The 14,923-nt window shown below is 37.5% G+C and overlaps 3 protein-coding genes across 3 annotated transcripts; 2 read left to right on the top strand and 1 right to left on the bottom strand.

Annotated features, from left to right (window-relative positions):
- Positions 1-3,787: 3,787 nt before the first annotated feature.
- On the top strand, positions 3,788-7,640 carry LOC113288844 (endoglucanase 24-like). Its single transcript, XM_026537967.1, has 6 exons — positions 3,788-4,240; positions 4,682-4,965; positions 5,534-5,971; positions 6,461-6,608; positions 6,833-6,999; positions 7,143-7,640. Exons 1-6 carry the CDS (start codon positions 4,033-4,035, stop codon positions 7,476-7,478), a joined length of 1,581 nt encoding a protein of 526 aa, XP_026393752.1. The 5' UTR covers positions 3,788-4,032; the 3' UTR covers positions 7,479-7,640.
- Positions 7,641-8,242: 602 nt separating this feature from the next.
- Positions 8,243-11,814, top strand: LOC113288842 (putative disease resistance protein At1g50180). The gene has a single exon (XM_026537964.1). It carries the CDS (start codon positions 8,376-8,378, stop codon positions 11,109-11,111), a length of 2,736 nt encoding a protein of 911 aa, XP_026393749.1. The 5' UTR covers positions 8,243-8,375; the 3' UTR covers positions 11,112-11,814.
- LOC113288843 (cytokinin riboside 5'-monophosphate phosphoribohydrolase LOG1-like) lies at positions 11,659-13,573 on the bottom strand. The gene is made up of 5 exons (XM_026537965.1): positions 13,217-13,573; positions 13,022-13,119; positions 12,907-12,937; positions 12,429-12,743; positions 11,659-12,105 (listed from the first exon to the last, which is right to left on the bottom strand). Exons 1-5 carry the CDS (start codon positions 13,382-13,384, stop codon positions 12,007-12,009), a joined length of 711 nt encoding a protein of 236 aa, XP_026393750.1. The 5' UTR covers positions 13,385-13,573; the 3' UTR covers positions 11,659-12,006.
- Between the last annotated feature and the right edge of the window lie 1,350 nt (positions 13,574-14,923).

Below are 14,923 nucleotides of genomic sequence, written 5' to 3'. Positions count from 1 at the left end.
AACTAAACGTTCAGACTTCCCTTGTTTGCACTTACTCAAAGAGGATTTGAGTTGACATATTCTGGTTCCACTGACAACACAAAATCTCTTCTTTAAATGTATCCTGAGAGGACTAGCATCATCATAATCTCCCAGCGTTGATCGGATTGAAGAATCCAATGTGTTGTTAATCCAGGAAACTACCATTGAGTGGACTGCAATCCATTCCTCCAACTGGTCAGGGTCTTTAGCTTCTTTTATGGTGTCGTTAAAAAAAACAAACTTACGCTTGGCTATCAATAATTTTCTAATGGCTCTTGCCTATTCATCATAATTACTTCCTTTTAATACGACCGGGGTAATAATAATACCAGGACCATCACTTGATCCAAGAGGATACACCAGATTTTTCTTCCGTGAATCATGTTCCAGAGCTTTTCCTTTGTTTCTTGTTGATGTTTCTTCTTCTCCCATTACCATTTAAAGAGAACTTGAAAAAAATATATTTAAGGTTTGAACGAGGCTCTTGAAACCATGTCAAGTTCTCGACAAGTCTTCATCTTTCTCATTAATATTCAAGATATTTATACAACAACCAAACTTGGTCCTCAAGGAATTCAATTCGTAAAATAACTCAAAATAAACTAAATTACATATTGCTTAAATATAGCCTCATTGTTTATTTCACAATACGTTCCTAATCTTATACTTCATCAACAAACATCATATATCCTTTTTCACCTTTAAGAACCTTGGCAATCCTTATCGGGGTAGGAACTAAAACAGTACCTTTCTCGACTTGGTTTCGAGTGAGGTGAAGGTACAAATTTGGTCGCTGGAGGTGATCTATGAAGTCTTTCTTTTCAACTTCTCTTCTTTTTTGTTGTTTTCTTGTTGTTTCTGAGAATACTCTTGGATCTTCTCTGGAATTTCCTTCAAGGGTGTATAGAAAAGTACCTCCTGCCCGTAGGGGCAATCTACGCTCATCAGTATGGCTGGTCTTTTAATCATTTTTTTCCATTCTCTTGCTTTCTCTGTATCTATCTATGTGCTTGCTACTTTTTTGAGGCTAATATATAAAGATCTGATGTTTATTTTCTATCATACTTGGAAGGATTATATAGAAGAGTCATTAACTAAGTGGTTAGCATGTTTTAAATGCTAAATTTTTGGGAACTTAAATGCCTTAGATTTCTAGCACCAGCTAAGGTAGCAGTACTAGAATGCATAATCACTAGGGCTGCACAAGACCCGCCCACGATACCCAAACCCACCCGTACCCGCTAAAACCGTGGGTTTTTAATCCATACCCGCCCGTTGTGGGTGCGGGGTTGGTTATGAAAAAAAAAAACCCGCTGTCTGTGGGTGCGAGGTTGGTTTAAGCTAATACCCGCCCATACCCGCCCAAAAAACCCGCAGATTATATATCATTAGATAAAACTAATCCTAGTCGTCCATTATGAAACCCTAATACTAGTAGATAGGATAACTGATAACCCTCATTCACTTTCTACACTCTTCTCTCTGTTCGGCCTCTCCTCTTCTTCCTCCTCGGTTCTTCTTCTTCACCTACGAACGACAATTACCAGAAATCTTCACCAGAAATCGACAACAACAACTTCGAATCTTCACCAGAAATCGACAACAACGAAAAATCAACAGATTCAACACTTAATCTTCATCTGTGAACTTCCTAGATATGAATATTTTGGGGGTTTTGGTTTTTTTTTCTCACTTAATCAAGGAGAATAGAAGTTACTCTAAATACTTGAATATAAAGCGGGTTTAAACCCGTTTAAACCCATACCCGCCCAACCCGTAGCGGGCGGATAACAAAACCCGCCCGCTGTTTGTGGGTGCGGGGTTGGTTATGAAAAAAAAAAACCGCAGTCTGTGGGTGCGAGGTTGGTTTTAGCTTATACCCACCCATACCCGCCCATGTGCAGCCCTAATAATCACCCTTCTTCTGATAGGTTCTTCACTAATTGAAACGTTCTCCATTTATTGGCTAATATTATTCAAAACAGGTCTACCCATTAAAGTGAAAAAAACATAGTTTATAATAAAACTGGAAAAAGACACGAAAAAAAAAAGAAAACGGTTTTGGGGTTGAGAATTTTTGATTAAGGCATATAGGTAGGGTTTTTATCGGGTGATGTGAGAATCAAATTTTAGACGATGTGGATGCCACATAAGTATGGGTGCATTGTGTTGGATATTTTCTCCTTTTATGCACCTGACGTTGATCTGAGATATGAAACCAAAGAAATAAGAAGATTAAGAATCTATGTATAGATCGAGTCGAGTATTGGATACTCTGTCCTTAAGACGAGATTCGCCCCACTCCGGTGCTAATGTGTCTTACTTGCGAAACGTCTCCCAGGATACAACGATCTTTCTTCCTCGAGTAGAAGCACTCCAAACTCAAGGAACCAGCGACCAAATATAGTGTTTATCTCTCAATACTATGACAACAATGAATGCAAGTTAAATCAGATTTTTGGTGTGTGCTCTTCTTATGTTTAGAATGAAACTTGAGTGGGGTTTATATACTTGATTGGTGTCTCTTATGAAAGAATACATCTCTTGTAAGAGTCCCTTCATGGAGAGTCACATCTCTTGGAAAGAATCCCTTCATGGAGAGTCACATCTTCTGGGATAAGTTTCCAACTCAAATTGAAAGGGTTTCACTAGTGGACACAACCCTTCACAATTTAACCATTGTGACTAACTTAATTTCTATTCAAAATTTCTAACACATTGGTGCACTGTTTTGGAATCCACAGAATATTTCCGAAACTAAAGTGACAAATAGATCATATAGTTGGTGCATGGAAAAGTTAATTTCGAGAATTTGAAATAACCTTTATGTTCTTAGATGCTCTTATAAATTTGTTGTTGTTGCAACAACGATCATATGCAATAAACACAATTATTTTTATTGTTCAAGAGATTGTATAATCACCTACACACAACACAGCCTGACCCTTTACTTTTTTGCACGTCATTTGTCCAAATATTTTTAAAACATGGTTCAAATGGACGGGTAAAAATTGGTATGGGTGAAATAGACACCAAAAAGAAACCAAGGATGTAATTGAATTCATCCTTGCTTAAACTTAAAAACTAGCGATGATGAAACTGGATGCATCCTGATGTAAATTAAAAATAAGAAAAAATATTTGAAAATGGGTAGGATGAAACTATTTACATCCTTAATATTTTTACATTTTTATCCATTTAAACAATATCAAAATCTAGATGTCTTTTTCATCTAGGAATTGTTGATTTTGATCTTTTTAACCAAATTTTTGCTTTTCTTTTTCCTCCATTTTACCAGAGAAAATCTTGTACAAAACGTGTCATGTGCAAAACAAAAAATGTCATCTTCAAATGACCAAGAACCGTTTTATTAGGCAGGCGGCATTCGTCTTTCAGCTAATCTTCTTCCAATAACTACGACATTCATTTGATCACTGGATCCATGACTGAGATTTAATCTCTTAAGAACTAAATTATGTAAATCTAATGATTGCTAATTAATGAAGGTGCGTTGTCATAATCAATGTTAGTTAGGTGCACCTTATTGACGGTACTAATACTAATACATACACCTTCCAAATCTTGACCAATTGACCGAGTCATAGATACAGTTTCATACTCAAACCAAATCGCTCTGTCGGTGCTCATAACCATTGTCGTGTCCGTATTATTTTACTCCTAATCGTCAAATACATTCATCCAACGGTCAACAATACACGTACGGAGAATAATTCTGTCATTTGAGAAAAAGTATAGAGGGAACCAACTAAAACCTGTAACCAAAGAAACAGATTTTAGCGTCGTTCTCGGATCCCTCCATCCCCATTGCAGAGCAGAATCTCTGTCATTTTTCTGTGTCACTGTTTTTTTTCACCCTCAGATCCATTTGTTCCCAAATTAAACCCTAATTCCATCTCATTTCTCAGTTGCATTGAATGAAGCTAGTTTGAATATTCATTAAAACAAAGAGAGATTAAACTTACATCCAGTTTTCTTCTCTTTTGAGGGAAAATGGGGGCTGGGTCGAAATCAAAAGGATGGTGTTGTTGGATAGTAGTGATATTAATTGCAGCACTTGTTGTTACAGCAGCTGTGATTACAATTAGAAAGAAAGCTCATAAGAATAAACCATCACCAGTTCCAGGTCCACCAGGATCTATTCAGAAGAAATATTCAGATGCTCTTGGTGTTGCCATGCAATTCTTCGACATTCAGAAATGTAATGTACTTTCTAACTTCTTTGTCTCTAATTTTACTTTGAATTTCATCACATTGTATGTTATGCGGTCAGATCTGTTATGATTTCATGTTATCTAGTGGATTCGTTGGTGATACTGAATTTGTGTAGTTTTTGTTGGTGGAGAGATTGGATTGTTTGAAATGTTGATCTTCATTCTCGTGTATGAGATTAGATAGAATGATTAAGTGATTAATTTATTTTTCTTAAAATGGAAGCATGTATTGTTTATAAATTTGAGTTATTTAAGCAAGAATACAAGACAGACCGAGCGAAGTAATCGAGAGGATTGTCTGCTAAATGTGGGCTATTGGCATATAAACCAGACTTGTTTAGGATCTAGTTAATAGTCACCTGTTTTAATCAGTTTATTTGCTTATTACTGATGGGGAAAATCGCATGTGTGTTGTTGGCATCTTGTAGCTGGTAAATTGGAAAATAATAAGATAACTTGGAGAGGAGATTCCGCTCTAAAAGATGGAAGTGATGTGAAAGCGGATCTATCGAAAGGAATGTATGATGCAGGGGATCATATGAAATTTGGGTTTCCAATGGCTTTCACTGCTACAGTATTATCTTGGGCAATCCTTGAATATGGGGATCAGATGGATGCAGTGGGTCAGTTGGAACCTGCTCAAGGTTCACTCAAGTGGATTACGGATTATCTTGTCAATGCACATCCATCCCCAAATGTGCTTTATGTTCAGGTAACTTATATCTTCAGAATCTTATTGTTGGTTTTGTTTTCTACTTTTGCTGTTCACCTGTAACTGTGAAAAGAAATAATAAGAGAGGCCGAGAACTGTTTCTGGCTCTGAGACCATAACAGAGTTTGCAGCTAGAATTCTCAGTACCCTTTGAGGTTTCTGAGAGATATATTTATATTGATCAAAGGTTTACATATACAAGTAAGAACCATATGCAGGTTATCCAAATACAGACACAAGATATTATTTCCTCTCGCAGTAACCGTAATAGTTATGGAATTTATGCATGCCACAAGAAGTTGTAACGATTTTGGTACATTTGGTGCTTTGGGGAATTTGAAAATGGTAAAATGAGCTTACCTGCAGTAGGAAAAAAAGGAAGTGAATCTCTTATCCGAAGAATCTGATATACCCTTTACTTGTCTGCATTGTTCATTTCTGTCCTCTGCCCCGTCCTATTCCATGTCGTATGCACAATGCAAACGAATAGGACTACGTAACATGGAGGCAAACTCCTTGCGAAACGGTTCGTAATATTCTTTCTAACGCGTTTTCTTATTTCTGGCAGGTGGGCGATCCGAATGTTGACCACAAATGTTGGCAGAGACCGGAAGACATGACTGGAGAGAGGCCTGTAGCAAAGGTGGACGAAAAATCTCCAGGATCAGATGTTGCAGGAGAAACAGCAGCTGCTCTTGCAGCAGCTTCTTTGGTATTCAAACAAGGAGATGCCACATATTCTGCTACCCTCCTTAAGCATGCTCGCCAGTTATTTACTTTCGCTGATACTCACAGAGGTTTATACAGTGAGAGTCTACCCGATGTCCAGACATACTACAATTCTACTGGTTATGGAGATGAGCTCTTGTGGGCAGCCACATGGCTCTACCACGCAACAACTGACAAGACATACCTTGACTATGTGACGGCGGAAAATGGAAAAAATTATGCTAGGTGGGGAAAACCATCATGGTTTAGTTGGGATGACAAACATGCTGGAACTCAGGTAAATTCTTCCCCAGAAGATGGGAACTCTTAACCTGCTAGAAGTAGAATTAGTATTTGTATTTAATAGCTATTGTTGGTAGTGATGCACAAGGTCCTATTTGGTCTCTTTTTGTTTCTCCGTAAATCGTGCTTGTGGGGTCCCTCATTGGTAGTCATCTTTATATTTAAAATGATGCCAATATCAAAATGGTGTCTTTGGTTCTAGTATGTATCATCTGGAGGGCTTGTAGATCGTGCAAAGAGTCTGCTCTCGCATTCTAAGTGCTATATGTTGGATTTGTTTTTCGTTTGAAAACAATTACAATCGTGAAGCATGACAATTCCCAAAGATCCATGGGGTTCAAAGTCATTCAGTTAATTAGTTTGACTCGAATATGCACCTGATCTGATTTATGCCTTCTCAATGTTTTCCTCTATTTTTGTTAAACTAATGACTTTTGTAGTTGTAATTGCGATTCTAATCTAACAAATTAACATTCTGGAACAGGTCCTGTTATCAAGGGTAAACATCTTCGGCTCACATGGTTTATCAAGTTCTAATAACCAAGGGCTCCAGATGTACAGAAAAACTGCGGAGGCTGTTATGTGTGGTCTAATACCTGATTCTCCAACAGCCACAAAAAGCAGAACTGATAGTATGTTAGCTTCATTTTCTCCTTTTTCAGTTTTGCTCTTCAATTCTTTTCAAGTTTTTTTTTTCTTTCTCCTGAAAAAAGTTCAGTAAAACCGTTAATTCTTCACCCAGTTGATTGTTTTTTCTTTATCCAAGGCAACTACCCTAGCGAGGCTAGCTTTACTTGATCATAATTAATCCATCAGTCTGCACGGCTTATTTATCAAAACTTGATTGTTAATACAGGTGGGCTGACATGGGTTAGTGAGTGGAATGCTCTTCAGCAGCCTGTTGCTGCTGGGTTTCTGGCTGTTCTTTACAGTGACTACATGCTTACGTCCCAGATAGCAAGCTTTGATTGCAGTGGAAATTCTTACACACCTGAAGACCTCCGCAACTTTGCCTTGTCACAGGTATGCGTTGCAATTCATCATACTGTATGCACTTGCCAAGATAAAACCTCGTCGAATCAACAGAACCACAATTTTTTTTTGCGTTAGTGAACTTGGCCTTCTTTTGCCTAACTTTTTTTTTTTCTTCTTTGGTTTAAATTTAGGCTGACTATGTATTGGGAAAGAATCCAATGAGGATGAGCTACCTTGTTGGTTACGGTAGTAAATACCCACAATTTGTACACCACAGAGGAGCTTCGATTCCAGCTGATGCAGATGCAGGTTGTGAAGATGGGTTCCAATTTCTGAACTCGACCAAACCTAATCCAAATGTGGCGACTGGAGCCCTGGTTGGTGGACCTTTTTTGAATGAAACATACATCGACTCCAGGAATAACTCCATGCAGGGAGAACCTAGCACTTATAACAGTGCCCTTATTGTTGGTCTCCTCTCTGGTTTGGTGGCAACCTCCTCAGTGACCTCATCTTTGACCTCATAAGAAAATTAGCAGTGTTGTTTCCTATGTAGTATAATTGATTGATTGATTCATATCCTTTTGTATTATATGTGTAAAAGAGGTATATCTTAGTCACATTACGCTGTATTTTAGTAGCTTCTGATTGTGCAAATTATATTTCACATTTATCTCGAAACCTTGCCATTACTGCTGTAAATTGTCCTACACTTCGAAAAAAATATTCTTGGCCAAATTGATCAAATCTGATGATCTAGTTCCTGACTGAGATCATTAGATTTTTAGGCTGTCTTCGTGAAGATGCAAAGCCTTATTTTAGAACCTACTCCGCAAACTTTGGCTCTGGCTCGAGATCTTAGCAAATTAATCACAACAGCTGTTTCTAGTCAGCCGGTTCTTGCAAGGATAAGCCGAAAGATGTTCACTATTCAATGGGATTGGTGTTGTAGGCATTAGTCAAAGGTACGCGGAATCTAACCACAACTTCAATTTGCACAATTTTCTTTCCTGGCAGTTTCTTAAGTCTAGGTTACAGTCTGATTTACAATGAGATGATCTTCACCTTGAAATTCATAGGAAACAAGAAGACAATCTCCTTGATGCTAATTACAATGAGATAATCTTCACCTTGAAATTCATAGGAAACAAGAAACAGCCCAGTGGAAATAACCAAAAGGACTACTAAAAACGAGTAAACTATTTAGTCAAGTCAAGATGGAGATGCTTTACCAACTGTAACACCAACCAAAAGTCTTCTTTGAAAATAGTATGAGCATCAAAGTATTTGGATAGATTTAAAACCTCTGGTTATTGATTAGTTCTTACAACATAAAACGAACTAGTAACAATCTAAACAGTTAGAGATTACAAGCTAAACATCATTAAAGAAGAAGTTTATTCAAATATCAAATTTCATTTAAAATGGTTGAAGCCATTGTTTCATTTGCAGTACAGAGATTAGGTGATGCACTCATCAAAGAAGCAGTTTCCTTGCGTGGTGTTCATGAACAGGTCGAACAATTGGGTAATGAACTGAGAAGGATGCTTTGCTTCTTGAAAGATGCAGATTCAAAGGAACAACAAGGTGACGAGCTCGTTCGTAATTGGGTTTCAGAGATCAGAGATGTAGCTTATGATTCCGAAGACGTCATTGACAAATACGTCCTGAAAGTCGCATCAAGAGAAAGAGGATGCATTATGAATTTTCTCATCAAAAGTGCTTGTATAATCAACACAAGAAAACATCAATACAAAGTTAGCAAGGAGATTCAATCCATCCTTACTAAACTCCAAAACATCTCTGATAGTCGAGTAACCTATGATATAAAATGCATTCGTGATGAAGAAACTCCAAGTGTTGTGGAAAGTCAAAAGCTGCAACAATTGAGACGGTCTTATCCCCATGTTGAAGATGAGGATGTCATTGGGTTAGAGAAGCACACCAGTGAGTTAATAGCTGAACTGACAAAAGAGGAGGAACGCCGTTGTGTAATTTCTATCATTGGTGTGGGAGGTCTCGGCAAAACCACTCTGGCTAAGACTGTATATAGGCAAAATATTGTCAAGAACCATTTCCAGTTTTGTGCTTGGACTTTTGTATCTCAAAGATGCAGCAAGAGAGACATCTTAAAAGAGATTCTTAAAAACGCCTCTCTATTATCCCAAGAACTGAAGGAGATCGAAGATAAAAATGAGGAAGATCTTGTGCAGTTGTTATATAAGTATTTGCAAGATAAGCGATACCTGGTGGTTCTTGATGACATCTGGAGTTCGGAAGCTTGGGATATTCTAAGCCCAGCTTTTCCAAATGGAGTGAAGGGAAGTAAAGTACTGCTCACCACTCGCAACAAAGAAGTAGCTTTACGTTCAGATCCATGGAGTCTTCACCTTGAGCCTCGGTTATTAACTGATGAAGAGAGTTGGTGTTTACTGTGTAAGAAGGCATTACCTACAACCAATATGGCAGAGACAAGTATTTCTCCAGGTTTGCAGAAGATAGGAAGAGAAATTGTGAGAATGTGTGGTGGTCTACCCTTGGGTGTCACTGTTCTTGGAGGATTTTTAGCAACTAAGAAGACAGATATAACTGAATGGGAGATTGTGCAAAGAAACATGAATACTCACATGAATCGAGGTCCAAACGGAGTCATGGGTATATTATCTCTAAGTTACAATGATCTACCACACCACTTGAAACCTTGCTTTCTCTATTTAAGCTGTTTCCCAGAGGACTGCGAAATTCCAGTAAGGAAACTGATCCAGTTGTGGACTGCTGAAGGTTTCATACCACAGTTAAATGGAGACACAATGGAAGACCTGGCAGAACAAGAATACTTAACAGAATTGATTCAAAGGTGCATGGTCCAAGTTTCTGAAAAAAGCCTGGCAGGGAGAGTTAAAACATGCCGGTTACATGATCTTATGCGAGACCTATGTTTGCTAAGGGCAAGAGAGGAGAACTTTCTTGATATCCGTGACCAGGAGGTTGCGGACTCTCCTACTACTCACTGGAGATTAAGGAGACTAGCTGTGCATAAAGACCAACAAAGGTACATTTCTTTGGAAAAGTCTTCATATCTTCGCCTTCGGACACTTGTTTACTGTCCTAATCAGAATAGCTATCTTTTCCATAATGTGCAACTTCACCACCAAAATCTCAAGTTACTTAGAGTGCTAGATCTCAGAGGTGTTTATGATGACACCGGAAGCACAACCAGACAAATCGGGAAGTTAGTTCACTTAAGGTACTTAGGATTGACAAACATACGGATAGGAAGAATTTCACCAGGTATTGGCAATTTGCGTTACCTACAAACTCTAGACTTAAGTGGATATTTTGGAACTGTGCCCAAGACTATTCAGAAGATGGAACAGTTAAGACATTTGCATTTATATAGCGGTCAGAAGCACTTGCAAATAGGCAATTTAATAAACCTGCAGACTCTAAAATGGGTAACGGCTGGCAGATGGATGACTAAAGGAGGTTTGATTAGGATGACCAATCTTAGGAAACTGGGTATATGTGGGCTCTTAGGATCAGAACTAGAAGAAATCCTAGACTCCATTGTTCATAGGTCGACAGACCACAACCCTCTTAGATCCTTGTATCTGCATTTGGATCTTCCGAATCCGGAGTTCTTTCCGAGTATGGAACGACTTTCTCAGTGTCATAATCTTCACAAACTGAGTTTGAGTGGCTTCTGTAAGGAGAATTACTTCAAATTCCCACGAAACATCACCAAGTTGACCTTGGCTTGGACATGTTTCTTTCAAGACCCCTGGGCAGATTTGCAACATTTGCTAAACCTGAAGTACCTAGACATGAGAAGTGCTTATAATGGCGAGGAACTGGTATGCAAAGCAAAAGGGTTCCCTCAACTCCAACATTTACACCTTAAGAAACTGCCACACCTGAAACAGTTTAGAGTCCATAAAGGTGGGATGCCAAATCTAAAGCACTTAAAGATATCGAATTGTAGTAAATTGGTTATGCTTCCTAGAGGTCTGAAGTTTGTTACCACCATACAAAAATTGGAGATCAACAACATGCCTTTGGATTTTCAAGCTAGGGTTTCAAAAAAGGGAGCGGACTGGTACAAGGTTCGGCACATTTCATCCATTACATTAAAAGTAGAACCTGAAACTATTATCTTTTAACTATGTAAATCAAGATTGTTATCAATTTGTGTAAGTCATTTTTGTAAATGATCTGATAAATACCAAAGCCTGTGTATTGTAGCTCAGATCACCATTAAATAAATACTATAGCAGACGGTTGTCTTCATCTAGCATACATGGAATAATGGGCATTACTATGAACTAACCAAATCTCGTTCTAAGATTTCCCTGAATCCTATAGCATAAGAACTTGAAATGATACCTTATCAATGTTGAGTATGGCTATCAAATTTAATTCTCCATGTACCTCCATTGATTCAATTGGCATCCATTGCAGTGATTTCAAAACTGAAAAATTGTTCATGTCTTCTTTACTTTGATCTTCGAGTTCAGAAGATGTTTTCAGAAAGAGAGAGCGAGAGAGATGACTATGAAGCGACTGGTAAATGGGTTTGCTTTGCTCCACTGGTTCGGCAGATGAACTGAATTGATGGAGAGAACGGAAACCGAAAAGCAGTGCTTCACTGTGGTTTTGGGCCTTTTGGCATTTGTTCTTCCGCACTAATGTTGGTTAATATTACGCACGTTACATGTAAGTCCAACAAAATCTTATTTATTGAACATTTACTACTTTACAACAAAATCCGTTCATTAATAAATACTAATTATGAAAGAAAATTGAAAAAACAACTGATCTTGCTAGCCTAATGTTCTGAAGGTTAATTCTAATCTTCAAAACAACGAAAAAAGAAAAATGAAAATTCACCAAATTGACCCCCACAGTGAACTAAAAGGAGCACTGTGCAGAGTGTGTAATTTTGTATGAATGTTGATATTAATCAGATGTATGGGATTTGTATCTATGATCAGAAGAAGATAAATAGTAAGCATTTACAGCCTTTTTTTTTTATCTGTAAACGAACCGTTTAATCATCTACCGAGCAATGTCTGATTTACAGTTACTGGATGAATATTGCTGCTCCATTTCCCAGCTTACTTTTGAAGCTACGCCGCAATGCTTCGGCTCATACTCCTGTTCAGTGCATACAAACCAAAATCAAAAAGTTACAACCACTTCCTGAATATCATAATCCGGCAACTTTATTCTCTAGCACCCTATATCAGAAGCATCTTCAAATGTTACTGGACACTGAACAAGCCATTGCTTTTTTTATTTGAATCGTGGCTAAGAATTTGGGCACATTCGATTAAAAGTGCTGCTAAAGCGATTTTAGTATTATTCTACAGAATCTTTGCCTCCTAAAGCCTCAAAGAATTGTTTTTGTGGAATAAAAATTTTGCAGGAAAATAAAAAGAAGAAAATTCAATTATACACAACACAAGTATGACTCGTACCTCGAGCTTGGACACAAGTTCGTGTGCAGTAGGAGCTGAAACAATGATATGCCTTGCAGCAGGGGATATGAAGCCTTCATCCACGGCTTTATCTATAAAACTTAGTAAGGAATTGTAGTATCCATCCACGTTCAGCAACCCTACAGGTTTATCGTGAATTCCTAACTGAGCCCAAGTGATAACCTCCAGTAGTTCTTCCAACGTTCCGTAACCACCTGGCAACGCAATGAAAGCGTCGGCATGACGTGCCATTTCTGCTTTCCGTTGGTGCATACCGGAAACCGTTCTCACTTCTCCTACTGTTTCACCAGTTATCTGAACAAAAAAAAAAACACAGTCAATGATGTGACCTTGGATGGAATTCTCACAACTTGCGCTTGTAGAAACCGGTGGTCGACGTTAATGGAAATTTCTTATCTTCTTGCGAGAGAACTGGAACTTAAAATATGATCAAGTGGAAGGGAAATAAGTCAAATACCTCTCTAGGCATGAGCGTTTTTGGAATTACCCTGTAAATAAATTATTAGTACTTAATCAGCGAAAGATGGTTCAAGAGATTAATTAACAAGAACTGAGTTGTGTAGGAGATATACCCCAGAACATGACGACCTCCGTCATAAACAGATTGAGAGACGAGACCCATGAGACCAATACTTCCTCCTCCATAAACAAGATCAATATTTCTCTCCACCTAATTCCATTTATGAAAACAAATTAGCATGTAATTAATGTGAAAAACAGTAAATAATTAAAGTAGGTAGGCAAAAATGAAATGAATATACATATACCAATTCATTGCCAAGCTGAATTGCAGCAAGTTGGTAAGTAGGTTTGTTGCCAGGACTACTCCCACAGAAGACACATACACGTTTAAATCTTGATCTCATTGTGATCCTCATCAACGGTTGATGTTGTATTATTTGGTTTTCCATAACAATTACAGGATCAGAGCTCATGTGTAATCCAAACTTATATATTCACTCTTCTTTAATAGAACAGCTGGGGAGTAGAGACAGATCAGAGAGAATTTGAGTAAGGTGAAGCGAGCGTTGAATCGTGTACAAACTGGAAACTCAAACCAGGAATATGAATGAGAGGCAGGAGAACAGACTTGACAGAGCACAGACCAGAGATGTCTTTATATACGTGGATCAGATATATTAGAGAAAATATTAAAAAAAAAAAAAATCAAAATACTTCTCTTAAAATTTTCAAAAAATGAAAAATAAAGAAAAGGAAGAAAACAGTTGTTGTCAAAATCTTGGTGCAAATAGAAAATTTATAAAGAATTGGCGTCGCATTATCTTATCCTATACCGTCGTAAGTAATGATGGCGTAAGGCGTTTAGACCTTCAACTTTCACCGACGCGTATTGAACGTGTTAATGCGCGACTCCAGCATAACAATGATGGTAAAGAAATCGGTACAGTCGTTCTAACTTCCAGCTTCCGATACTTAGATTTTTTCACGGAATATTCTGATCAAAAAATTATTGATGAAGGTGTTACATGGGTTGAAAGTACATCAAACCAAACAAACGCAGCCTATGAGGGGTTTGTCATATCACAACTCACAAAGTACACAAGATTGAATTCCACTGTACAAGACGGAAGCTAAGATAGAGTTCCACTTGGTGAGTGTAGATTGGTCAGTTTCTTAAATGGACAAACAACTAAAGTTATAGAGACGTTGACATTTACACGTGTCAATATACCATTTTCAGACAAAGATTAGTTTAATTAGAAGAAAAAGAAAAAAGATTAGTTAGTTTGAAAAATCAACAAACTATTTTAGTCTGTGATAATCTACTACTTATACCGCCACATGTGATTAGAATACATTATTGATTAATTATTTCTTGCTAATTTAGGGTTTACACATCACGGATCTATTCTACTTGGCCTAGCTAATTACGTCTGAGATCCAATGCCACGCACGTAATCAGCTGAACTAACAACATTGATTTGATTACTAATCAAGTAATCAAGATTAACAATTGATTAAACTGTGCATAATTCATCGACTTGGATATTGTCACTTATTAATTTTATTATTCTTTTACTAAATCTGTTTGGACAAGTTGGGTATGATATATTTTGATGAGTTGCTGCTCATGCGCATTTCTTATTTGTTTCTTTAAACAGATATGCCAAACAATCACAGGATTCACAGCAGAGTGATGTGTGACAAATGCGCATTATTGCCTATCTCATTATTCTCATACATTATTGTTGTCTAGATAAAAATGTTGGATCTATCTGTGTAATTCACTAAAAAGAACTACTCCCTCCAATTTTGGAAAGAGATATCACTTGTTCATGGAAACCTAAAATAAATCATATTAGAAAAATGATAGTATTTCTTTTTCAAAAACGAAGAGAGTACAATTCTTTTTCCCTTAAACGAGATTGTCTAAATAAGGACGTTGGATCTATTGGTATAATAATGTAATTCACTAAAATAAATATAGTGAATCGAGGGTATAAAAGAAACAC

This window comes from Papaver somniferum, chromosome 6 (genome assembly GCF_003573695.1).
Source record: "Papaver somniferum cultivar HN1 chromosome 6, ASM357369v1, whole genome shotgun sequence".
NCBI lineage: Eukaryota > Viridiplantae > Streptophyta > Magnoliopsida > Ranunculales > Papaveraceae > Papaver > Papaver somniferum.
Note: the sequence above shows the minus strand (reverse complement) of the source record. Positions and strands in the feature narration are given on the sequence as shown.

Excerpts from the sequence above, each read along its gene's own strand:
- LOC113288844 (XM_026537967.1), top strand. The coding sequence starts at position 4,033 with ATGGGGGCTGGGTCGAAATCAAAAGGATGGTGTTGTTGGATAGTAGTG. Across the intron at positions 4,241-4,681 it reads ATTCTTCGACATTCAGAAAT|CTGGTAAATTGGAAAATAAT; the intron begins GTAATGTACTTT and ends GGCATCTTGTAG. Across the intron at positions 4,966-5,533 it reads CAAATGTGCTTTATGTTCAG|GTGGGCGATCCGAATGTTGA; the intron begins GTAACTTATATC and ends TATTTCTGGCAG.
- LOC113288842 (XM_026537964.1), top strand. The coding sequence starts at position 8,376 with ATGGTTGAAGCCATTGTTTCATTTGCAGTACAGAGATTAGGTGATGCA.
- LOC113288843 (XM_026537965.1), bottom strand. The coding sequence starts at position 13,384 with ATGAGCTCTGATCCTGTAATTGTTATGGAAAACCAAATAATACAACAT. Across the intron at positions 13,120-13,216 it reads TTCAGCTTGGCAATGAATTG|GTGGAGAGAAATATTGATCT; the intron begins GTATATGTATAT and ends AAATGGAATTAG. Across the intron at positions 12,744-12,906 it reads AAACGCTCATGCCTAGAGAG|ATAACTGGTGAAACAGTAGG; the intron begins GTATTTGACTTA and ends TTTTTTGTTCAG.